The sequence below is a fragment of the Diadema setosum genome, chromosome 9 (genome assembly GCF_964275005.1).
Source record: "Diadema setosum chromosome 9, eeDiaSeto1, whole genome shotgun sequence".
In the NCBI taxonomy this organism is placed as follows: domain Eukaryota; kingdom Metazoa; phylum Echinodermata; class Echinoidea; order Diadematoida; family Diadematidae; genus Diadema; species Diadema setosum.
In genome coordinates, this window is record NC_092693.1 from 24,704,872 (window position 1) to 24,731,783 (window position 26,912).

The window sequence follows — 26,912 nt, forward strand, 5'->3', positions numbered from 1 at the left end:
GATTTTGATTCTGTTTGCTTTATGTGATGGCACTAGGTGAGGGCTTCAAAACTTCTACACAGAATATTGACCTTTGCCTTCTTTGACCTTTGGCCTTGATTTTTGACCTATATTGTACATTTTGCTACAAAATGCTACTCCTTCGCAATTTCTAACCCGATTTCGATTCCGTTTGCTTTATGTGATGGTACTAGGTGAGGGCTTCAAAACTTCTACACAGAATTTTGACCTTTGCCTTCTTTGACCTTTGACCTTGATTTTTGACTTGTACTGTACATTGGCTACAAAATGCTACTCCTTCGCCATTTCTAACCCGATTTTGATTCCGTTTGCTTTATGTGATGGCACTAGGTGAGGGCTTCAAAACTTTTACACAGAATTTTGACCTTTGGCTTCTTTGACCTTTGACCTTGATTTTTGACCTGTATTGTACATTGGCTACAAAATGCTACTCCTTCGCCATTTCTAACCCGATTTCGATTCCGTTTGCTTTATGTGATGGCACTAGGTGAGGGCTTCAAAACTTTTACACAGAATTTTGACCTTTGACTTCTTTGACCTTTGACCTTGATTTTTTACCTATATTGCACATTTTGTTACAAAATGCTACTTCCGGCGGGGACATATATTACGCACCGCGTAATTTCTACTTTTCCTTGTTTTCCTTGCTTCAGTTTTGTAAATGTTTTCTCAAATGATAGTCCCCTGAGTTTTATTTGTTGAGTGCTTTGAACCAAGAATGCAATACAAACTATCACATCATTCTGACACTTTGATGTTTCCCTGCAACCCCTATCCAGCAGAAACAAAAGACAGGCAACAACGACAACATCATCTCCTGGTGTATCAACAACTAGCGACCATTTTACAAGTACAGTCCAACCATGGGTTGTGGATCCTCACAGGGTGTTTCACAAGCTCAGTACCAGACCTATGAGGTCTCGTCAGTTTGGGAACAAGTCTCACGAACTGTGGAAGCCAAACGCAGTGGGCAGGACAAGCTCATTGTCAGGCGTTCAGGATGGAAGACTATCCGCATTTTTGTATCATCAACCTTCAGAGATTTTCATGCAGAAAGAGAACTTTTTATCAAAGAGGTATGATAGAGAATATCATACACTGTGTACTGTAAAAGTGGATATTTTCGCGCGATGAATTTTTTGCGCTCGGCCAGGTAAGAAGAGTTTTGCGTGTTTCTAATTCCGCAGAATCAAGACATCAAATACTGGAACATATGGCACGCAAAAATATTTGTGTGCTTTTATTTTTATGCTAGCTTCTGGTTGCGCAAATGCGCGAAAATTTCAACACCACGAAAATTTCCACGTTTACAGTATCGTATTTATGGAGACATACATGTACAGTGTGTACCAGTAGTAGGTTAAATTTTGAAGTACTTTACAGTACATCAGTTAATGTATGATCTATAGATGTCTGTGCAACTAGAATCTTGAAATCAAAATTCATAAGTAGCTTCTGACAGGTGATGATATGTCCTACAAATGTACGTACCTATGTCCTACAAATGTACGTACCTGTACACCGTATACTCTGTAGTCAATAAAGGGTCATTATGCAGTAACAGTGTACATATTGCATTTTTATGCCATATCATAGTGCCATGAAGAAATTGTACAGCTGACATACCACACATACATGTGTAACACACACGCACACACACACACACACACATGTGAGCACTGTATGCACTCACTAAAGGAGGGTTTACCGGTACTCCTGAGAGAAAGTTCTGTATTAAGGAGAATTTATCCCTAAAGTACATATTTTAGTTTTTAAGTTTTGATTAAAATGCATGTGCTGTCATTGCTTGATAAGAAGGCTACAACAATTTATGATATCACAGTATTGGAAAGATTTAAAAAAAAAAAAATGATATTATACAGATGTATGTATACGTGTGTGTGTATCAGAGAATGCTGCAAAACTGGCAACCTGAGAGTTATTTGAAAGTAAATTTTGTATCTTGTTATGACAGCTGTATCTTGTGATTCTCTTGTAACAGGTCTTTCCTGAACTTCGGATGTGGTGTGAGAAGCGCCGGCTTCATCTTGTTGACTGTGACCTCAGATGGGTAAGAGACACAAAATGTAACAAGGGCTCTTTGCAATTACTATACTTCTTTCTATTATGTATTTTACTGTTTTGAAAATTGTACAGAAACTTTTTTTTTTCTGAGTTAAACTGATTGGGCTTTAATCATTGACATCATGTAGACTGTAAACTTGAAATGACAGGCTGAAACAAAAAATAAACATGTTTGTTGGTATCAGAGCACAGGGGCATTAAATCTAAAGTCTACCAATTGTTTACATCATAATTATCTGGTTTTCAACTAATCATGCATTAGAACATGTTATGTGGTCTCACTGACCTTTTGTCTTCAAAGTGCATCCTAATCTTTATGGCTGTAATATATAGTATTTCTTGAAATAATTTCGTTTAAGTTGATTGTGTTACTTTTCTCCTTTTGGATGATTAATCTCTCATTGCCATGATACTTTCCATGCCACTTGCATTATTGAAATAAAATTTGTCATACATCATGAATGTAATAAAAATGAAGAGATGATATTGTGGTCTACCTCAGAAATCATGTTTGGTTCAGAGCTAGAGATGATATGTCACATTCCAAGCAATAAATCTCAAGGCATGGTGAGAAATTCTTGCTGTGAATAATAGGACCCATTGCATATTTGATATTTGGTCAGCTCTGGAGAAAGATTATAGTAAAAGTACAGTGTACTCCCGTTATAACGAACACGGTTATGATGAAATTCTGTTTACAACGAAGTAGAAATACAGGCTGCAACGTTGTCCACTCTGTGCTTTTTTATTGTTTATTTGTTTGGCGAAAACGAAATGTAATGAAAGAAAACTGCCCGTCCCGAGGACTTTGTTATAACGGGAGTCCACTGTATGTTTGGTCTTAAGATAAACTAGACAAACCAGGGGCCCGTTGCATAAAAGTTACAATTATGGTAACTTTGCCATCCAGTGGTAACTACCATGGCAACAATACTCAACAGCCAATCAAAATCAAGAATTCCATGGAAGTTACCATTGGATGGCAAAGTTACCATAATAGTAACTTTTATGCAACGGGCCCCTGGATTAAGGGTTGCTAAACTGACACCAGACGTGTGGAAAGTACAAACAAAACAATGTACTGATGTGATGTGTGGATACATCTTGCATGAGTCAAAGGTCAAGGACAAGTTCATGAGATATACTGATGTAGCCAGGTATTGCACTTGTTACTCTAGAGCTTTTGCACCACCGGTAATTGATACAGATGCCACTGTAGGAGTGTATTGATGACAGTTTTGATAGACCTGCTTTACCTATGTTGTACAATGTACAGTATTACACATAAAGTATGATTATCAATTATTAATTTGTCTTATCCAGCCTCTTGCTTTCATCATTGTGATATTGACTTGGAATCATGTTATCCCTTTCATTGCTACAGGGTGTTCCAAAAGATACAACAACAGAAGAAACCTTGCGTACATGTCTCAGTGAAATCGATCGCTGCTACCAAGACAATGTCATGCCTTTCTTTCTAAATTTGACCAGGTAACCCATAATATCAAAGTTTTCCTTCACCTGAATGTATAGAAACTTTTAAATGGAATCTGTTTCATATGTGTCATAAACTGTGGTGCACTTGTGCTTTATTCTCTTTCTGTTACAAAGTGTAATTGATTCAATTCCTTCAGTAGTTTATTCCATCAAAATTGTTGGCATTGAAGTAGACCAGAGATAGACCAAAATTGATAGAAGACAGATATTGATTGTGTTAGTAACTCATGGAAGAGAATTTACAAAATACATGTTCCCTCTAATTGAATTTGTACTTTTCTTGGATGATCTCGTATGGAGGGGAAGTGCTTGAAACTGTCAACACAATTATTTATTGACTTGCTGGATTCGTTTCTCTGTGCGACATCAGTGACAATCTGGGAATAGTGAATTTCTTCATTTTTAGGTTGAACGCAAAGCTTTAAAAGACAGTATAATGGAACACATGGGACTATTATGAATCTGGCTGCTTGAATCATGCTGCTTGAAGCAAAGATTTGGTTTGAAGTCAGTACTTGATTTTAAGCTAGAAGGCTCAGTTTCCTCAGTCAGGAGGATGTCTGATTTATATGACTAAACAGGACTTTATGATTAGTGAAATGTATTTTGTCAATATTGTTTTAAAGCTATGAAGACTCAATAGCATTCAATGTAGCTCACCCTTTTCAAAAACCAAGTTAATGGTGATCTGGAACTTTCCCTATTCAAAGCAAATTCTGGTTTGCAGTTTTGACTTACTGGCAAATTTGCCTAATGTCAACGCTGTGGCTCACCATATCCCACATACTGATCTACATCCCAGTGCTATGCCAGTAAAGAAATTGGGAGTATTTGTCTGTGCACAGGTGATCACCTTTAACTGAGTTCGCTTCCTTGTGACTACTATTCTCCTGTATTGTATGTCTTTGATGTTCTGTCGTTTCTTTCTTCTTTTCAGTCCTGATCTCATGATGAAGATGTTACCAATATTTTCTCAGTCGCCAGAAGCTTCTGGGTATGAATATGCTCTACCCCGCATTGTTTGGCAGACAACCAAATATTTCACAGCCCGTTTTCTGTCTTTTTTGTTTTTCTGTTTGTATGGTGCTGGAATCCTTTCATGCCCTTCCTCTGTCTATTCTCTTTCTATCTTGTCCTTTCTCTCCTCTACACGCAGTTCATTGTAATTGTGACATGTGTCGTGTTAATTTCTTCAAATAACATACTATAAAAAATGCATGCCAAACATTTCACTGCAAAGAAATTGTAGGTGACCCCTGCATGGACATACACATTGTATGTAGTCACATTACTGCTCAAAATAGTCATAATGCAAGTAATCATAAACTTGTTGGCTTTTCCAATAAGTAGTAAAATGAATTAGTTGTTGAAAGGCAGTGGAATGCTCTGAGCATGTACAAGCATTAATCAGCATGTTCTGGAACAGTGCAGTACAATGTATGTCATCATATTATTTTGTTGTGTTCCTTGTGCAGCTGTGTTGTTGAGCTGGAATGCTTAATCATGTTTGTTTGATCTTTTGTTTGCATGCAGCAAGATCACCAAATATTGCTCTGTCTGTACTTGTTACAGGGGACTGCCCAATTAAGGGAGACTTAAGTTAATCTTTTATTGCTTAAAAAAAGATATACCAATGAAGTACATATAGCTTTGCTTTTATTTCTTATGGAGAGGAAACCAAGAAATTATCTATGGCATTTATAAGATTTATCAGATATATAAATGCCAATCACAACTTTTGTCTGTTTGATCATTTTAATGATATGCATGTGTTTAGCGCTTATTGCTTCTAAATTATTGGGCCTACTGCATTAACAATTGTAGAGCACTGACCATGTACACTCATGCATAGTAGACTGTGCATGCACATGCCTTGGTTGTGACTGGGTGCATGCTGGGGCCAGCAATATATCACTTTACATTGCATTGAGATCTTCTTATGTATTACAAGAAAATCCCAGAGGTGGATTTTCATATTTGGCTACACAACTGTACATGATGTGGAGGAGGTCATTTGAATTTGTGCAAATTCTCTTGAGATGAATGGTCAGTGGTCACTAAACCTGCTCTCCAAACTGCTATTTTCCAGCCATTTGTTAAGCTAGGAACATTTAGTGATTAAAAAAGGAAATTTTAGCTGTAAATTCCACCAAGAATGTCCAGTGATAATTCATTTGATGTATTGGATAGAAATACATTTTAGCAAATAAGCCTCACTGCAGTGAGAATAAAACAGCAGTCCTCAAGGTGAGTAGTCAAGATCAGTAAATTTCATAGCTTGATCTTTGCTGCAGTCATCAAGTTGCTTCAGTTGTTTGTTTGTTTGCTTTTTGTTGCATATTCATGATCTGCATGAAAAAGACATCAAGCATCATATCGTGTGCACACAAATAATCTATATTCCTTTAAACGGTTAAAAGATAAATGTTGTCTGCCTGGCATGTTTATTTTAAAGAAAGTCTAGAAGTTTGCTCATTCTCAGCAAACATTTGCAGGAACACACTGCCCTCAATATGTAAAGAGAGGGAGAGGGAGGGAGAGAGGAGCGTTTTGTACAGGCAAAGTGAGCCACTTGCATACCAATTTTCCTTCAGTTTACTGCAGTAAGCAGTACAAAGTAAGCATGCCTGATGCTGGACAGGAAAGGCCTCACAATAAACAGAATGCAGCTTCTATGGGATCCTTTCAGACCAGTATACACACAACAAATAAGTACAGAAAAGGTCTGAGGCAACCCACATATAAGCCATTCTTTTGTGTGTCTCTCAACAAGTGGCAGACACAGCATTTGCCAAGATGTTCTTGCCTGTAAAGATGACATAGTTACAGTATGACACCTGTGAAGTTGCAACAGGAAAAAGATTCTTTAAACGGCTTTAATTTGCCTTGCTTATTGTTTCTATTGGTCATATATTTTTCTTCATAAGCAAGTGCTATGATTTAATTTTTGTATCATAATTTTCATATATATATATTTTTTTTTTTGTTATTGTTGTCTGTCATTGAAACTGCTTTCTGATGACAGTTATGAAATGATTAATGTCAAATGAACAGAGATATACAAGTTGTTGTTTTTATGATAAGACATAATGTAAGAGAAATATTCATGAAACATGATAACATAGATCTAAATCACATGCATAAATTAATCATGGCAATGCCATCGCCTCACAAGTCTTTTTTTTTTATAATTTAATCGAACCTGTATAAAATCTTTACTAGTTTCCCTATTAAGATAGAGATAAAGAATGATTGATATCATTTACAACAAATTAGTATAGAATTGTAATGTCTACACAGTTTTGAATTTCAAGGTAGAGGAGGCAGCAGTTATATCTACAAACATGTATTACAGCGTTTGTGATGGACAAAGCAGTAGAAGGACTGTAAGGGGTTGACTTATTTGATTTTGCACAACTTTACAACCATTGCCACCTTTTCATAAAAACATGTAAAATATTAAGAATTCCATTTAAGTTTCTTTTGATTCCCATGAAACTTTTAACATTGTGTTTGTTTGACTTTATCTACATCATTGTTAGTCAACTTGAACATTTATTGGCATTTCACTTTGCCACCAAACTTGTACAGATAGTGTGGTTGTCAACTGCATGTTGTGCTTGTCAGCATAAGACTTGATATGCAGACTACCAGTAGTGAGAAAAGGAAGTGTCAGTGTTTTAAATGTTGTGCCCTTACTTCTATTCTTATCAAATACAATATGTAATGAACAAATACAATAGCGCTCATGGCAATCAAGATGCGAGCAGTGCATTGTTCAAGAGTACAGTGAACTTTAAGAATACTGCAGTCTTAATAGCAGTTACATGATGTAATCTTGTTGAAAATAAAAGATTCACTATTTGTTTTATTTGCTCTTTGACCAAGATAAGTCCAATGAATATGACAAAGCTTGACACTATCTTTGTTTTCTGGTGACCCTCTAAAATTTGTAAATCTGAAAATTTGGTGACCTGGAGAAGAAATGTAGTGGCCCAAAATGAAAAGAAACATAACAATCTATTCTGAATATAAAGTGCCAGATTGGGCCACCAAACGATAGCCTATTTGGAAATGTTGTGGCCCAACATCAATTTTTTTTTCACCCGTCACTAATGTCGAGCCCTGGATAAGATTCAGAGATATGCTGATTCACAGACATTACTTTCATTGAATATCATTGTCATTCAGCACAATTGTCAGACTCTGGCAATAATAATAGTTCATGGTCACTCTGCTACCATGTGCAATGTGTAACCATCCATTTCCATCTCCATTTGGGATTATGAGTAACTTTTTTGGTGTATTATCACTTCTATTTTTCATTTTTATAATTTTTGGTACATTGCAACCACATGTCTCTCTGGTAATAGTGGCTTACATTGATTCATCGTACATTTAATATTTATGACTGTATTACTCAGGTGAAATGTTCTTTGTATGTATGTTGTAAGGTGGCAAGTCTTGTCTCTATGCTCATTGACACTCTTTCTCAAGTAGGTTGGGCTGTGACGATCACATTTATTTTTACTCTGACTAACAAAGAACACTATACTTGTATTTCTATTCTTACACAATTATTAGTTGTAGTATGGCATGAGTTGTTGCAGTAGATAAGGCAGAGGAATATTAATGAAATCTGTGAAAAGGGGAGCATATGTACACTTAACATTTCACATTAAGGGTGTGTATACAACACAAGCTTTATACCTTGTCGGTATATTTTAACATTTTCTTTTCTTCGAAAGTGACAGTCTGATTTCAATCAGCTTTAAGCCAAGGCTTGGTGTTGTTTTTCTGAAGTGCCAAAATCCATAGACTCATCCTAAATGCGCCTGAATCCATAGACTAATAGCACAACTGTGATCCACGCTCCAGCACCTGACATGACTCAGTCAATGGATCACAGTTGTAAATACTTTAGTGCAGTAGCCTATTTCAAGGCTTTAGTAGCCCAAGGCCTTGCCAAAGGCTAGATTTCAACCAATCTTGGCCGGAATCTTTGTCAAGAATATTGGTTACACAGTGTTTCAATGAGTTAAGATGGTCCTGATGGTAGCCCAGGGATGGGGTCCCAAAGGCCAAGAACTATGGAAATTTTGAAGATCTTATCCAGATGATCAAGAATTGGTACAACAAAGTTCTTTTGAATTTAGATACTCTTACAAGTAAGTTCTTGACAGACAATGGAAGTTGTGGCCTGTTTGGGTGTAAGCATTTTTAATAGGCCTGATGGTCAATATCTAAACGTCATTGTCTTCTTTTCATAACACATGGTAAATTTTTTTGTAGCAAAGTTGACAGGAAACATTCGTACAGGCAGATAAATGTGTAGCTTTTCAAATTGTGTATAAAGTGGCCTCATTGTGTCCCCAGGGGCAGCCCCTAAGGCTAAAATTGATATGAATTTGTAACATTACCCTTTACATTGACAGCCAAGAGTTCTTTTTGTTTATTTATTTTTGTTTTTGTTTTTGTTTTGTTGTTGTACATGCAGCATGCACATCCACTGTAACCATGCCTGAAATGCAATTGTGCACTGGACCAATGACAGATTTCTGTTATAGAAATTGAACTGCAAAGCAAAGCAAAGGGGAAAAAAAGCAACAAAGTGCTAGAAACTAAACTAAGTATGCCACAAAGCATACTTCTGCCTGCTCTGTTGACCACATGCTTTCATTAGATGCAGTTGTAGTGACAGTAGTAGAGACCAACTAAAAAAGCAAATGATATGAAGTGATGATGTCATGGCCTGATAAGTCTTGCTCTGACCTGCTCACAAATCCTTGCTGAGTTTAAAAACAAGAAGTCAATCCCTTTGCAGCAAATTGTAGCATTGCATTGCAATATCTGAGTATACATTGTATATTGATTCTAGGGGTTAAAGGGTTGTTTGTGCTAAATAATTAGGGCCTAACCCAAATTTACATGTTTGTGCTTTGATCATTTAGAGAGCTAGAAGTTGATGACATCATCTCATCTTCATGTGATTAGGAGTCGTATCACTACTGTGTGAAATCGTGTTGAAGCTTTGCAGTTTCATAATTTTCTTTTCAGATGGTGATGAACCTTGTCCAAAATTCTGTTGGTATGAGTTTAGCAAAGTCATCTTGAACATGAAATGGAATAGAGCTTTAACTACAAGATTTACATTGTATACTCACAGAAGTGTGAGCATTTCATGATTTACAGGCTTGAAATGTCAAAATGAATGCTTACCATACACATTATTGATGGGATAACCCATTTCTAAGTACTCAGAATGTGAATGTTATTACACATACATTGGTATATTCACTACAAGTCCACATAGAGTCCCATTTGAATACAGGCACTACAGGGCACACAACTTATTTTGATCTAAAAGTAGGTTTCTGCAACACCATCCTGACACCCCCCCCCCCCCCAATATTCATCCTGAACATTTCCTTTACAATATACCAAAAGAATGATGAGACAGAATGTCATACCTGCACGCATGTAAACATTTGTTTTCTTTCTTTTATAAGTATTGTTAATGAAACTAGGAAAATTTCCATGAAGAGGTGTAGTCTAATTGGCAGCCGTTTTTTTCTCTACCTGCTCTGTAGTGAAGAGGTGTAGTCTAATTGGCAGCCGTTTTTTTCTCTACCTGCTCTGTAGTGAACGCTGTGGCTGGATTCCAAACCAGATGGAAGTGCCTGAATCTATCATGCAAGAGTACCGTTGGATCATGGGATTGTCTGTGACAGAGATGGAGATCATGCACGCAGCATACAGGAAGAACAATCCTAATTGTGAGTCATATGAGAAGTGACGGAGTCTGTGTTCTGGGAAAATGTCCATATGCAACATACTGTACTTTGCAGAAATGGCTCGAATTAAGATGATGTGCCCTCGCTCCTCTTTTGGTACAATTTTGTTTATCGTCTAGAAGCTGAAAGGAAGTATGTATGTAGCATTACAATGTATTTTTTCCCCCTTATTGACAATACAGGGAAATGAGGAGTGATTACTTATGTGTTGTTCATCAGGAAAAGTAAGATGCATCAAGATAGTCGAATTTGAACGCTCCAATGATTTTCTTTCATTGCATGTAGATTTACTGTAAAAGTGTATACCTTCAAGATATCTTGTTTATCGTGATAGGAGCTCATCTGGTAGCAGGACTAGAGCGCTATTCAAACTTGCAAGCATATTCAAGATCACCTTTTGCAAGCATATTCAAGATCACCTTTTGCAAATGTGTGCAACACTGAGGGAGATTTTTATGATGAATATGTTGTGTTACATTATTCATCGGATCGGCACACTGTATTGTGTATCCACATGTATACAGTGAACTGTCATTGTGAGAACCGTCTAGGAACTTGTGAAATCCCTTTTTTACTTTAAAATTTTGTTATGTTTGGGTTTTGCAACATAGCAATATATACAGAGATACATTAAAGTTTGAGGCAAGAAAAATTACCTTATTTTGTTTTTTGTTTTATATATGGAAAGTCCATGGTATAAATCCAAAACATATTTTTGCCACCCCCCCCCCCCCCCCCTCCTTTTTATGGCTGGTGTAAGTCGTGAATGTCAGATTAACACCGGTCATTTTCTTCACTTACTTTGTTTCAACTCATTTTTCTTTCTGTTGTGCAGCAATCTTCATGATCAGAGACTCAAGCTTTGTGGGTGATATTCCAGAAGCTCAAAAGAAGGATTTTGTTGATGTCAACCCCATTGCACCCCAGAAACTGAGCATGCTCAAACAGATGCTGAAAGAGAGATTTGGGGTAAGCCTATTATACTTTTCCTTTTGTCCGTTTTACTTTCACTGCATTTTCCATTATGTTTGGATGACAGTGCGTGTCATGAAAAATGATGACTTTAAATGATAGTACCACATGCATCACAATTCCGTCCCCATAGAAGGAAAGAGAAGAGACACTTGTCTTATTTTGTGCATAGTTTTCATAACAGCTTCTTGTAAAATTTTGTTTAAAAGTCAAATGTTATTTTTTCCTAAAAAAGTAGAATCAGTGCTTCTAATTGCTTTATATTTCTTTGTAGTTTTTAGTTTTGATAGAGTGCAGTTCTGTAATCCATAGAACACCTTGGCATAAAATTTGTGAACTCATGCTTTTCAGGCTCTGTAAGTATTCCTGTCTTTTATCTGATGGGTTGCAACAACAGTCCCAATATCAAAAGAGTCTTTTTGTGTTTTGTCCTTTGTAGAGAATCTGAAAGACTACGACAGATATGCTATGCACTCTACACGATTGGACCAAAATTCATATTATGTTTGTATCATTTTCTGACATCTTTGCAGGAGCATCAGGTACACTTCTACGAGTGCAGTTACAATGGGCTGGACGAAAATGGTGTTGTGCAGTTTCAGGGATTAGAAAGACTCAGAGATATGGTAAGATGTGTTGTGAGGAGTGGAATGGCAGAATGTCCAGTGCATTTTAGACATTATCATTCATATCCTAGTTATAACTGTTCATTATATTGCTGCTCTTACCAGTAATGTCACAATGTGATGGTCCTGTACCAAATTTGTTACCAAGGATCACTTTCTCTTGTGTTGAAGTCCTGAAATTCATATGAATTATGTAGAATGGCAGCTTCTTCTGGACAATTTCATAGCGTGTTTATCTATTGCTTGGCATTGCCTCTTGTGAATAACTCTTTCAGTTGCATTTAAATGGGTCTTACTTTCAAATTTACTGGTTTATCTCACCTAACCAAAACATTCTGTGTAAAAGATTCACTCCAAATGAATATGCAAGTATCTTTGTATTCATCTCTGACCATTGTCATCTTTTTAGGACTCAGTGATAAAAGTAACAGATGATTGTCAAACTATTGCAAGCAATGAATGGATGTAGAAACTGCTTCATGATAGGAACCTCTTTGTTTCCTCACTCCGTCTGATTCTGTGTCAACCACCCTTGCCCCTACCCAGGTGTTTGACTTCTTCCAGAAGCGTATCACTGAGCAGTACCCACTGGATGACCGCCCCATGGACCCCTACCAGCAAGCTAAGGAGGCACACGAATCCTTCATGAAGAACCGCAGTGCCTGTGTCCTGGGCCGTACCTCCATCCTGGAGCAGGTGAAGGACCACGTCCTCTGCACCTCCAGCACGGCACCTTTGGCCCTCCTTGGTGGGCCAGGCACCGGCAAGTCTTCTATCATGGCACGTGTGGCAGAGGTGGCCGTCTCTAAGGCCTTGACCAGGGAGATACCTGGGTGAGTAGTTTTATTTATCTCATATTTTCATCTCTCACTCCTCGCCTATGGAACTCCTTCCCATCTTTCCCCTGTGAAACTGACAAACTGGATCACTTCAAAGCCTCACTCAAGACTCACATTTTTCACCAGGCATTCAGTTGCTAATTTTCTTGGAGGAGTCTGTGCCTTTGAATGTTTCTACAACAGATATGGTGCTATTCAAATGTTGTGGATCATCGTAATCATCATATTCATGTTGATAGTTGCTCTGGGTATTTACCGTTTTTGTTGTTGTTTCACTTTTCTGATATAAATGGCCTCACATACTTCACATTATCCTGAAAGTGGCACAAACCACCAATGATGTTTTGCAATTCACTGGTAATATGAGAAATTTCTTTGAACTCAAATTTGTATGACATCAAGCAAATGTTATTCCTGTTGTGTACTTGTTCCTGTCCCTAGGTTATATGATCTGTGCAATTCTAACTAATCCTGTTGTCCTCTTTTTCAAACTGTACATGAATGTGCTTGATGTGTGATTGTCTCACTTATTGTCATTCTTTAAGCACCTCAGTTGTAAGACAGAAGGTCAAATAATGCAACTCTGTAAGAACAAAATATACAAGCGGGAGAAAGAGGAAAAGGATTGCAGAAAAAAAGAAACAGGGAGAAAGACATGAATAACATAGACAAAGAAAGGTAAAGAGAAAGGTGGAAAGAAAGGCCAAAAAGTTGACCATCATCTATGATTTTGTCCTACCACAGTGCTCCTGATGTTGGATGGCATGTGTTCTATCACTTTGTTGGGGCTGTTCCAGGCTCACCAAATCTTGAAGTGACACTGAAGAGACTTCTGAGAGAGATTGGTGCTGTCAAGGTATTCACACAACTTGATAAGCCTTAATAGTTAGCTCTCACATGCAAACATCGTTGTGTGTGGGGCTTTGTGGGGATTATGGTATATGAGTTGACACATTTCAATACTTTTCAATAATTTCCCTAATTCCAATTCATTTCATTACCTGTTAAGCCTTGAAGCATATAGCTCTGAAGCAATGTATAATGTATTCATGGCTATAATGATTTGCGAATTGGTACATGCAAGACAATTTCATTAGTGGTTGAGTTTATGAACGAGAACTGCAGTTACAGAATGAAAAATTAATGATATCCATTTTCAGGGGAAAGTTTTCTGTTTAATTTCCTGGCTTGGTATGATATACAGGCATTTGAAGTAATGATGGCGATATTTAATGAGTTTTTAATTTTGCAAGTTTTACAAGTCAACAGATATTCACAAAAATAAAAACACTATGAAACATACAGCACAGTTACTTATAATGTATTAAAGTAGTTCTGACAAAGGAAAGTTTGCAAATTTGATTTGAAATGATTAACAGAATTAGCCTCTTCCAAGTAAGGGGAAATAAACTTCTCAGGGATGGATGATCAAAGAAAGAAGCTTGATCCCCATAAAACTTTGTGCACCTGCACAGGGCAGTGTAGTAGATGTGTTTCTTATTATCACAGTTTCCTAGCTGCTGTATACATGACTCATAGGCAACTTTAATGTGTGGCTGTGTGCTGACAAGTTTTCATTATTTGGTTACCTTGTGTAAACATTGTATTCAAAGTGATGAGAATGAATGTCATTAATCGTTGGAGTTTATAAAGACTTGATGCCAAATACTAATTTTAGACAAAGTTTGATGGAGACTGAAAGAGCCTACAAAGGAGAGCAACTATCTCTTCTCCCCATTGTCTAGATGTATGGCTTTGATGAAACATTCGGCAGTAAAAGTCATCTCACTGCATGCTAACTTACAGATGAACTTGTTTATACTGTTGTGATCTGTTTTTCCCCCTGTAATATTCACACATTTGTCATCCTATGTCATGTGACTTTAGGACACCCAAATGCCAAAGGACCTGGAGGAAACATGTCAGGTGACTTATGCTGCTCTCTCCAATCCCAACACCCGACCAGTCATCATCATTATTGATGCCCTCAATCAGGTCAGTATGACACCATTAGAATCAAAGGCACAGTAATCCACCAACTTTATCATTGACTTGCAGCCTGATACACTCTCCAGCCTATGTTGTTAAATCTCCAAACTTGGGTCAACTGTATTATAGCACTGTTCATGTAAGTTGCTCTTGTGCACCTTACTGTAAGACCAGATGAAATATATTGTTTTGTCATCTTTGTAGATTTTATTTATTTATTTATTTATTTTTTTTTTTTTTTTTTGGGGGGGGGGGGGCACACTCAGACGTTATGACTACAGTAAGATACTACAAGACGTACCTTATGGGCATATATATATATGTGATAGGACACTCTTCACTTTTTCACTTTGATCAAGTTATTCTATTATATGAATTTCAAAAATCTGAACTTCAGTGTAAATTTCTCCTGAGCATAGACTGATGTAAATTCTTCTGATCATCCAGTAGAAGTACAAGATCAATAATTAGTTGAATCAAGAAACCGGAATTAAACTCACTTGTTGAGACATTTTGCCAATTGTCAATTGGCTTCTTCAGGCGAATGATGCTCCCATTGATGGAACTGCCTTTATATAGTGTGACGTCACAAAAAGGGAGTTTAATTCCAGTTTCTTGATTCAACTGATGATAGATATTTGTTCCTGAGCATGTTTCACAAACTGTTTTTTTTTTTTTTTCATCTCTTCTCTGTTCTCTCTGATTTAGTTTGATGAGAGCAAGGAATCCACTGTCCTCACCTGGCTGCCCAGCAAGCTGGCTCCTCAAGTCCGCTGCATCTTTTCCATGATAGACGACACCCCCCAGCACCAGTCACTCACTAGCCGCTCAAATGCTCCTACTGAGGTGTTTGTCACACCCCTTGACATGGAATCTCGAGAGGTAAGCACGAAGCCAAAAATGAAAACACTTTGTGAGATGTGAGTCAAGAAGCAGGGCTTGAATTCCTCTTTTCTATCACAATGGTGTTATAAGCAAATAATCAACGTTTGTAAAGGTGATGGGACAAACTATCACTTCCGAGGCGATCTGGATGTAGCTATCTTTCCGAAGCGCAGCTGAGGAAAGATAGTGTACACATTCAGATTGCCGAGGAAGTGATAGTTTGTCTCATTGCCTGAAACTAAAAGTTGATTATTTGCTTTATATTCCACATCTAGGGTTCTAGATATTCCCATTTTATTCCACATCTGAAACTGTTTTAGCTGTCTTAGGGTATCCTGAGGGCTTAGGCTACATAGTTTACTTTATGACGTATGCGCGTAGATGACAAAACAACAAATTTGCTCCGTACCCCGCGCATGGCACCGAAATAAAAGTGCGTTGCACTGTGGTCTATCACTTGACCCAGGTCAAATGATAGACCACAGTGCAACGCACTTTCATTTCGCGCGTACTCAAAATTGTAAGTTATATCACGCGTTAGGACTGTGTGGAATAAGAGATCAGCAAAACAAAATGACTATCATCATAGAATGTAACGAACTTTTCTTCTCAGGTGATGTGAGGGCAGAACTACGCTTTATCACATGATCAGCTCTTGACCAATCCTATAGCAAGATTCTTAGTATGTGGAATATAATACTGGATATTATCGAAAGAGCTGTCTTGATTTCCCACCCCCCCCCCCCCCCACCCAATTTTGTGTGAGGTCAAGCAAATGAACTAGACACCTTTGCAGAAAAACATGTATATTAGATACACACACACTCAACACACACACATGCAGTACATATTAAAGGATAGAGAAAGGGATAGAAAAAGAGAACATATCTTTTTAGCTATAGTTATTGTTTAAAATTAAAAAGAATACTTCCATAAGCATTTAAATCTAGACAGAGTTGTGGTGCATTTAACACAGTACTTATTGAATTCCATCATTTACACCAGTAAACCTTATAGAGTGGGATCATACACACAGTCAAATGGGTGAAAGGGTACCATAAATTAGTCTGAGAACAAGAGGTTATTCAGAACATTTGTCACCCGGTACAACAAAAGGATCAGAAAGTCGAGGGAGGTCAATTTTCTGACAGTGACATGACATTATTCCCTTACTCTTCTGCTTTAATTTCATATATAACACGACTCATAAAATACTCGGTTGTGGAGATATTGATGATTTTATGAGACCATGTTGAGTGGTTTTAGGAAATCAGCATTTTGAGAAAACCGCCGTCAAAGTTTTCTTTCCGACACAGTCGTGATCAAGGGGAGGTCACCTCTTTGCAATAGAAGGTCCGCTCATAGCAACCTCCGCGATGTTCATTCAAGCTTTGAATAGCGTCAGCGGTCTACGCATGACCAATCAGTAACCGTGATGCCACGCACTGACCAATTGTCACTAGGGGTGGAGTCTTGCAGCACTAAATCCAAATCTTCGGACACGTTTCTGTTCCTTTGATCATTTAGCTTCAAAATTCAGCAGATGACAGACGAAACATTAGCCAACACACATACAACATTATGCCAACAACTGAAATTCGATGGTTTTTACCGATTTTGATGATTTGACTTTAAATTTGATTTTCTCGGCTCTGCCGTCAGCGACTTTCGGATCCTTTTGTTGTGGCGGGTCATATTTTATCAAATACAGAAGGAAGCATACCTTTATGATATTTAAACATAAAGATGAGAATATTTAGTCTGGCAAGTTCATGGCAAAATCTTCAATTTGTCAAAAACTGTAATATGTACATTAAAAAAAATAATGAATATGTGGTGGAATATTGTAGAAGTAAAACTTGTAAACAATTCTTTAGTAATGCCACTCGATACACTAGTACTTAATTTATTAATTAGATTTTCATTTAGATGCAGTATGTACTGTGTTTTGAAAGAAATTGCCTGAGATAAGGTAAAAAAAACCCCCAAAACAACACACAAATACCATTCACTTTTCTTTTCCCATACAGGCCATTGTGAGGGAGACACTTGGGAAGTACAACAAGAAGTTGGATGCTGAACAAATGGCCAACCTCCTGAGCAAGGAATCCTCCCAGAACCCCCTGTGGCTCTCAGTGGCATGTGAGGAGCTCCGTGTCTTTGGCCTCTTCTCCAAGGTCACAGACAAGATCAACAAGCTTGCTGATGGACTCTTGAAGTAAGCAGTGATGATCAGTTAAAGTTCAGATAGTAGTCCTTGGAATTTGTAAACCTATATCTGGGAGTGACTTTGGGTTTGTTAGAAAGAGAAGTAAAGGTTGTAGGTGTATGGTCTTAGTCAAAATAGACATTATATCATGGTTGTTATTGATAACTTAAGCACTAAATACGGCTTTCACTTCGGTCAGCAGAAAAGCAAATATCAATATATTTGTTAAGCTTTAATCACCTGATCAGATGAACATTTTTAGAACTGATCTGATATGCAATATGCAGTATATCTCTTAAATAACTTGGGATTGTTCAGTTAGTATATTCACATTACCATACCCTGGTGCCCCCTACATTTATTGATTCTCAATATGATTTTGGATATATCTGAAAGTAACTTGATCATGGAAAAGCGAAGACTGAAAACAGTCTACTATTCCCTAGCGATTTTATGTCTTTTTTTAGTGTTTTTTTTTTTGGGGGGGGGGGGGGATGTTGCCTTTGTGAATCTAAATTATGCTTTGCACTGGGTATTTCTGTAGTCTCCTGGCCCAGGTGTTTGACCGCTTTGAGGAGGAAAATGGAGGCAATCTTCTGGTGGCTACTCTGTGTCTGCTGGAGTGTTCCAACACTGGACTCCTGGAGACAGAACTACTTACCATCCTTGGTGATGAGGATCATCTCATGCCCAAGAAGTTTTTCCACGGGTCAGAGAAGAAAGGTCAGTTTCCTGTCAGAAAACAATTTCCTGTAGAGAGCCTGTCAATTCTTGTAACTTTCCTCAAGCTATTTAGGCTGTCCTTTATTTCTGCACTTGTATGAAGAAGTAAATATATGTGCAATGAAAGTAAAAGCAAATTTACATAATGATTGTAAAAACTAAGCAAAGCATGATGTCCAGTACAGTCATAGTATGCAAATTACTGACAGATTTATACACGACAAGTAGGTGTCTATTGAATGGATATAAATGCCAAGTCAAAAAGCAAGATTTAAGTATATTTAATGCTTCAGAGTGAAGTTGAGCATGAATAAGTGATAAGCTTTATACACATGGTGAAAAACCTATTCTGTCACTAGAATGGGCATAAAGAAATGGAAAAGAGACAGGGTTACAAACTTTGGGCCAAGGTACGTATAAATGAACAATTTAAAAGAATAAAAAAGAGACAGGGAAGATATATATGAGATAAAACAGACAAAGTCAGAAAAAGACACACATTGAACAAATATCCACATGCTCGGATTTACATTCTAATCTTCTAGTTAGCTAAGTCCTCAACATATTTGTAAGTGAATGAATGCTTTCAGCATTTTTTTTTTCTGAAACTGTAGAGGAATCTTTAAGTCTTTCTATCTTTGCTTTATTTTGCTCTTCTATCCAACAGACAAGAGAGAGAAGAAGGAAAGTGATATTGGGCCTCTATCAGCCCACAAGTGGTCACGTGTGTTCCGGGGCCTCAAGCCATTCCTCAGGCCATTTGGAGAGAGCGGAGAGGGGCGTCTGGACTTCTACCATCGCTCCCTCAGCAAGGCGGTTCGAAGAAAGTGAGCCCTGTGAATAGAAACCGTAACATATGTAGTTCTAATTGTTTGTCTCTGTGCCTCCGCCACAAAATGTTGCCAGAGGCATTATGTTTTTGTTTTCATCTTTGCATGGTCCAACAACTATCTGTTACATATCACCAACTTTTGTTTGTAAATGTGCCTTTGTGTCTCCAACAAGACAAAACTAGGAAGTAAATTGATGTGAAAGCCAATGTAATTTTCTTAACCCTAATCAGGCTGGGGGGGGGGGGGGCGGAATCCGCCCCCCCTCGACGTTTCGCGCAATATCTTCGCATCGCGATAAGCTCCCGCCGCGATGTTTCATGACTTTTTTCTTTCAAGTATTGCGCAACTTTTGAGACCCAAATTGTTGCGCCCGCGCGTACCGTTTTGACGTGACGCCCGTTCGAAAAAAAATTTATCAACCCCAAAATTGCTCCAAAACGTGATTTTGTGTACAAATCCAATGCAAATTGTGTTTTTTCAATTAATTCACATAAAAATTCATATCTTCACTTAGAATGGCCAAAATTAATTCATTTTAGCATAATAATGCTTTGAAAAATGTTTGTGACAAATTTTGGCCAAAAAACAAACAAAAACAAAAGGTCAAAAAACAAAGAAATACATAAGAAATTAAAAAAAAAATAAAATACATAAGAAATTAATTTCGATACAGATTTTTTTTTATCCTATGTCTCAGAAGAATGATACAAGAAACATTCTTAAAAAGAAATTAGCTTAATTGGAGCATGAATAAGTGATTTAGAGCCCAAAACTGATTTTATGCATAAATTACAATAATTAATTGATATAAAATGTAAGAAAAATTTTTCGGAGAAAGCAACCATACATTTTGATAGAATACGTCGCGGGCGTCGCTTGTGCCGATTTTCGGCGCGATCGCGCGTTCCATAGGCGAGATCTGAAGGGGGGGCGGAATTCCCCCCCCCCAGATATAGCATAGCCAAAAAAGCCCAGCCTGATTAGGGTTAATACATGAGTTTTACAAAGTTGTTCGGGGAAAACACAAACTCCCAACTGTCTTGCTACTGCTATAGCACCAGTAGCTGAATATTTGGACTTTGATATTTTGCTAATTGCTAGTTTTGTCATTATGCATGCAACTATATCATCTGATATATTATATCACAATCTTGTCATTATTCATGTCTGTCTCTATTCTAGCAGGTGTACTGATAATACAAACAAACAAATAAAACCAAAGGAGTCAAGTACTGAAACTTTGTTGCAATGTTTTGATGCTCTAATGTACTGACTTGTCTCCTCTAGGTATTTCAAGACCACACTTGGAGCTGATGATGATGAACAGTATAGCTGGTGGCATACAAAACTGGCTGATTACTTCCAACGAACCACAGCAATAGAGCGCAAATGTGAGGTAAGGGATGCAGGACTTTAACCCATTGAGGACGGCCTGATTTTTCTATAACATGCATTTCCTATAGGCACTTGCCCGAGTGTACTCGGGACTAGTCTTCACCAAGTTAAATACACATTGCAAGAGACTGCTTTGCCCTTCCCAGTTTTATGGTGTAGCTTATCTGCCATTGTTTCATCATTTTTTTATGTTTTGCGCCTGTGCCAGTGTGCGACACCTGTGTCATTACATAAGGGCTATATTTGTGCCTGTATCAAACGATTACAGCATCATTCACCGATGTCTGAAGATAACTGTAATGCTCATTTGGTTTGACACTTGAACAAGTGTGTGTTCAACATTTTGTTTTTGTCCTTTCTGCCTCAAGAATACTAGTGCTCTGCCCCATACTATTAGAAGTTGTTAATTCAGAAGTGAACTTAACATACAGATGTCTGTGAATGTTCTCAGTCATCCAGGTAAAATATCACATGAACTATATCGGTAAATCTAGTCAACTGGACTTGCTTGTAATTTGGAGTAGCAACGTTTCACGTCCTCTCCCGGAATGCTTCATCAGGCCGACTGATCTTTGGCGGCAGTTGGTTGTTGACCCGTAACAGGGTCAGGGAATTTCGGAAATCTTGTCTGGATGTGGAGACTCTGCCGTATACTCCCATCTGAACAGCAGTAACCACACCTTTGACAACAAGGATGTGATCATCTTAGATCACAAGGCACGGTGGTTCGAGAGGGGAGTCAAAGAGTTTATCTCCATAAAAAGGGAGGAGCCATCCCTAAACTGAGCCTACAACCCGGCAGTTCGGAAGATTCCTCGACGTTTTCCGAAATTCCGCGACCCTGTTACGGGTCAACAACCAATTGCCGCCAAAGATCAGTCGGCCTGATGAAGCGTCCCGGAGAGGATGTGAAACGTCGCTACTCCAAATTACAAGTAAGTCCAGTTGACTAGATTTACCGATATAGTTCATGTTCACATACAGATGCGATTTATTGACACATGTTAGATTCACCACATGTGAAAACACTACTTGTCTGTGTTGTGTGATAACCCATAGCCAAGCAGCATTCTTGAACTCATGCAATTTTTTGTTTTTATTTCTTAGTAATATCAAGGCATTCTATTAGTTTGTAGTAACAGACCATTATTTTTCATTCTTTCTTGCCTCATGAACATTGGCCGAAAACATTAATTTAGTCATGCTAATTCACCAGTCACTGTGTTAGAATGGTAACTATCACATTAAGTGTCTTTCTCTTTTGGACCCAAACAAAATATATAGCAATGTAGTGGCAGTTACAAGATTAGCCATGAGGATTTAGTGACACAGACTGTTCAGTAACCAATTTTAGGGGAGATAGATTTTGCATCACACATAAAACCAGTAGACTAGAAAAGTGAGCTTTCAGTAGTAATCTTCATGTGCTGATACTGTAAAACGATATATTCGCGGCATGAAAATTTTACGAATTGGACCTGACGACCTTTCTCGCAGCATGAAATTTTCGCGAATTGCCACTGACGTCCAGTGCATATTGTGTAGGCAAGAACTTTTGCATGTATTTTAATTTCGCGAATTGCCACTGACGTCCAGTGCATATTGTGTAGGCAAGAACTTTTGCATGTATTTTAATTTCGCAAATGTTGGCACTCGCGAAATTCGTGAAATTAAGATACAGACGAACATTCCTTGTTTTACAGTAGTCTCAAACTGATGCCTGCACTAAGAGGGAAGACCACTGTAGCACACGCTAGTGACTTAACCATCTCTTTGTCTTGTGTTCTTTTGTCACTCGGCGCCTCCAGGAGTATCCCTTCCACCTGAGTGTCATCAATGATGAGAAGCGACTTGCTGACTTCCTGACAGAATGGCCCGTCTTTGATAACTTCTACCAGCAGGAATTCAGTGCTGAGCTGCTGGCCTACTGGAGGAAGGTAGGATCTGAGAAAAGTGTCTTTCTTTGAATGTATCATCTCTGAGTATCATGTTACAGGGCTGTGTGTTCTAGAGAAATTAGATGGACTGACTTTATTTGAGTGCATTAGTGTGCATGACTGGGTGTGATGGCTGGCATGATTAATTGATGAGAGAGCTCATTTTCATTTTCCTGCTGCTGTTTTGGAAGGTCTGCAAACTGCAATAAGTGGTTTGGAATACATTCTGGAAAATCAATATATCATATCAATCTGAATAAGAGTGCGCACATTTGTGTTTTTAAAGCTTTGGTAACTTTGCGTCCATCATTTTAATATGGCATTTCACTATTAGGCCAACAAGGGTTCCATTGACGTATTCATGGTGTATGTGTGTTTTTGTGTTCATTTTCTGGACATACATGAGCAACCTTATTGCATGTCTTTGCACTGACTCCCAGTTTATTGACATGGTTATTAATGCTAATGTATGTCCTGTGTTAACTTCAGGCTGGTGGTCCAAAGAACATGGAGGATCGCTACAGGAAAGCCCTGGAGAGCTTGGAGAGTGACCCAGAATTTCCGAGGGAAGAGCTGGCCATTCGCTATGAGAAGGTTGCCCGGGTTGTGTAAGTGGGAGATGGTCATTCCATCTGCTCTGTTTTTCAGAGGATGACATGTTTGCATACTTTGTTTACAAGACAGTTACTGTCAGAGCAGTTCAGTTGTATGCAGAACATGTCATTTAAGAAATATGCAGGACATTTAATGATTAAAAGATTCCAGTTAGTTGTCTTGTGATTTAGGATGAGTGCCAAAGTGTTAATGCATTATTCATAAGGTGAATACACAAAGGCGATGTCTTTAAACATGTGGACATGTGTGGCAGTTTGTCAGGGTTTGGAAGCCTTTGTCATTTTTGCCAAATCTTGAGATATTTGTGTCAACTTATGCAAACTTTAAAATGTATTGATGATGATTAGTATACAGACGTTATTCATGTTTGTAAAAACACTCGAAAACTTAATTTTTAGAATTCATGTACCTCATATCATATCACATGTACATATGTGTGACCACTTGACTTTGATACATTAAAGTTACTTTTGTCATTATTTCAAGAAGAAATGCATTCAAGTCAGTTGTAATCAGAACAAAGGTCTTGTTAGACATAGATCTTTACCTGTGTTTACAAGAAGAGGCATAGATGATTATAAAAGTCAAATTGAAACTGTAGAAAAGCATTAATGACTGTCACAGTTTCTGCTTGTTGATGGTATTGCATACTGCAGGATGCAGGCTGCCCAGCTGGAGACAGGCTACTCCATCCTTGAGAAGGCAGTGAGTCTGGAGACAGATGAGCTTGGGGCTCGGGAGGAGCGCTTGATGGTTCTTTATGACCTCATCGCCAGCTGGAACAATGAGGTACAGTATGAGGCTGCCCTTTTTATCATGTATTTTCCCCCCAAAGGACAGAAGGAAGAAGATGAAGAAGCAAACAGCACTTTGCTTGCTCCAAGGAGAAAGTTCAAATTTGGGGGCAAATACAGTATGTCCCCCCAAAAATTACAATCAGATTTTTGCATTGATAACTTCCAATGCGATTGAACTGTCTAAATGCTACTTCAAGGTGTTAAAATATAACATCTTCGCTATATTTTGAAAAAAAAAAAAACATTCAATTTGGTTAAGTGGTCACAGACAAATGTAGATATTTGTAACCCATGTCATGAGTCTGATTCTTCCAAGTTCAGCACTTGGATGCGCTTGGAACTCCATAATGTGTGAACAAAATGGACAGAACTTGGAGTAAAGGGATTCTTGACATGCTCTACAAAACTTCTCATTTCTCTTTGACCACTGAAGCAAATTGGATGAGGTTTTCTGTAAGATGTGGGTAATAAGTTATAGTTTCATACCCTGAACTTGTATTTGGATTGATTCAGTACTTTTAAAGTTATCAGTGTGAAGGGTCCCATTGTAATTTTTTTTTTTTTTTTTTTTTTTTTTTGTGGGGACATACGGTATTGTGTGAGAGTTCTCATATGGAGATTGCCCAATACCATAAAGAGTGGCTCAAAGTATAAATCTATTTAAGGGCAAATGTTCATGTGATAGTTCTCATATAAAGATTGCCCAAAGATCACCAAAATGAGTGGCTCAAAGTATGACTCTAGGAGTGAATATTCATGCATTAGTTTTGATATGGAGATTGCTCAATCCCAAAATGAATGGCTGAAAGTATAAATTTTGGGACAAATATTTGTGTGAGAGTTCTCATATGGAGATTGCCCAGTCACCAAAATGAGTGTGATAATAGATTTAAAACCAGTGGTGGTAATATAGCATTACTATGATTGCCTCACACTACCTCTGATTAAATCAATAGTGAATGAAAAGATATAGGTAGCACCTTTAGTATGTCTCATTATGAATTAATCACTGCTTAGCAAATGGAATCACGTATTAAAGTGCATCGATAGACTAGAATGATGGTTGTCATTTGTTTGTAGTGCGTGTTCATTTCACTTTTTGCTCACTTTATATTCCTTGTAATCGTAACAAAACTATTACAAAAGGAAAAAAAATGAGGAGTAAATAAAGGACACTTCTTGGCATGTGTTTGTTTGTTTGTTTGTTTGTTTCCACCAGCTGCTCACCCTTCATGACTGGATCACAACCAGGATGTTTCCCCAGCTACGCCCTTCCATCTCCTTTCGTCGTAAGGCCCTCGCCATCAGCGCCAAGTTCCTGGACAGGGGAGAGAGCTTTAAGGTGAGTATTTGCCCTGTAGGGAGACCCTTTTTTTTAGGGGGGGGGGGGAAGGGGGTGGGGGGGGGGGGCTTTTTCATAGGCATGATGGGCCGGGGGCTGGAGACTGAAGTTGCATTCAGAGTTTGTATCAAGGTGTATTTTAGTTGTTTAGCCTGTCAGCTTGCATTTTCATATTGGCATCCATGTTATGTTGTAGTAAATATGACTGATTGTATGTACAGTCAAACCCGCTCTAGTGACCACCTGTGCTTGTTTACTGCCTGCCCATAGTAACCACATGGACATCCCCCACAAAGGGAACGTGTAGTGGAGAACCTGTTCGCTATGTACGCCTGCCCAGTGCGACCAACGATCACAGATTCAGATTCTTTTGGATGCCTGAAAAGTGTGTACATTGACCGCTCAGTCAATGAGAGTAGGTCAGCTCAGTAATCTAGATTTTTCCATGAAGGTATAAGGGGAAAAAAAAAATCAACATGCAACAACCCTTTCAGGGTTTTCAAACCCAATGTCCCTCTTCAGGACTCAAGTGACAATGAACGAGAAATATCCCCATCATTATGTTGGTAATGCATAAATCCATGGTGGCCAGTTCTTACATAATGCCAACAACAATAATAGTTTAAACATATTCAACATACTTTCATACTTTAAAAATGCATGAATTTCATATCCTCTGCGTCAAATGAAATGTTTCCTGGTTGAAAAGTGATGTGAACATATTACTATAGACACCATATATTTCTTGTGGTTTTAGTTTTTGTAAATTTTGCAAGCCTGGTGCTATTTGCAAATGAAAATAAGAAAGATATGAACTCTGATCTGTTTATTGCAGTACTCATAGCTAATTCAGGAAATTGTTTGGAAGTCATGATTTGTGAAAAATTAGAAGGGATGGTACAAAAGTAGTCATGGTGGTCATTTTGTATTGATGTTTTGTTTCTGGTTCACACAGTTGACTTCATATAGGTATTTAGTTTTAGGATACATACATGTTTGTAATCATCTTGAACCCCCCCCCCCCCCCCCCACAAAAAAAGAAGTAATAAATAGATAACAAATCCATAGTACTGCCAACTGCATGGAATCTGTCTGCAGTGACCACCTGCCTATAACAGCCACATTTTGTATTTCGCTTGCGCTGTCGTCGGAGACAAGTTTTGATTGTACTTTGATATGATATGTTTAGATATTTAGTTTTCTTTTCTGTATGACAAAAGACAGCGTGGTATCAAAATAAGCACAGCAAGACTTGAGTTAAGAAATGCATGACAAACAAGACGATATTGGCTCTTATCTTTCTTTTCTTGCATCGGTGGGGCTTCACTGCAGGATGCTTGTTTTTTAAAGAAT

The 26,912-nt window shown here is 38.0% G+C and overlaps 1 protein-coding gene across 1 annotated transcript in view; it reads left to right on the forward strand.

Annotated features, from left to right (window-relative positions):
• The first annotated feature begins 869 nt into the window (after positions 1 to 869).
• Positions 870 to 26,912, forward strand: part of LOC140233532 (telomerase protein component 1-like) — a 30,333-nt gene continuing 4,290 nt past the window's right edge. Inside the window, exons 1-19 of the mRNA XM_072313652.1 lie at positions 870 to 1,097; positions 2,024 to 2,092; positions 3,491 to 3,597; positions 4,541 to 4,597; positions 10,246 to 10,379; positions 11,233 to 11,366; positions 11,903 to 11,995; positions 12,542 to 12,828; positions 13,579 to 13,690; positions 14,722 to 14,829; positions 15,532 to 15,705; positions 17,739 to 17,926; positions 18,462 to 18,640; positions 19,308 to 19,467; positions 20,761 to 20,869; positions 22,677 to 22,805; positions 23,295 to 23,413; positions 24,077 to 24,209; positions 25,437 to 25,559. Coding sequence (XP_072169753.1) covers positions 885 to 1,097; positions 2,024 to 2,092; positions 3,491 to 3,597; positions 4,541 to 4,597; positions 10,246 to 10,379; positions 11,233 to 11,366; positions 11,903 to 11,995; positions 12,542 to 12,828; positions 13,579 to 13,690; positions 14,722 to 14,829; positions 15,532 to 15,705; positions 17,739 to 17,926; positions 18,462 to 18,640; positions 19,308 to 19,467; positions 20,761 to 20,869; positions 22,677 to 22,805; positions 23,295 to 23,413; positions 24,077 to 24,209; positions 25,437 to 25,559 — 2,628 coding nt within the window. The 5' untranslated portion in view covers positions 870 to 884. The remainder of the gene's footprint in view (positions 1,098 to 2,023; positions 2,093 to 3,490; positions 3,598 to 4,540; positions 4,598 to 10,245; positions 10,380 to 11,232; positions 11,367 to 11,902; positions 11,996 to 12,541; positions 12,829 to 13,578; positions 13,691 to 14,721; positions 14,830 to 15,531; positions 15,706 to 17,738; positions 17,927 to 18,461; positions 18,641 to 19,307; positions 19,468 to 20,760; positions 20,870 to 22,676; positions 22,806 to 23,294; positions 23,414 to 24,076; positions 24,210 to 25,436; positions 25,560 to 26,912) is intronic.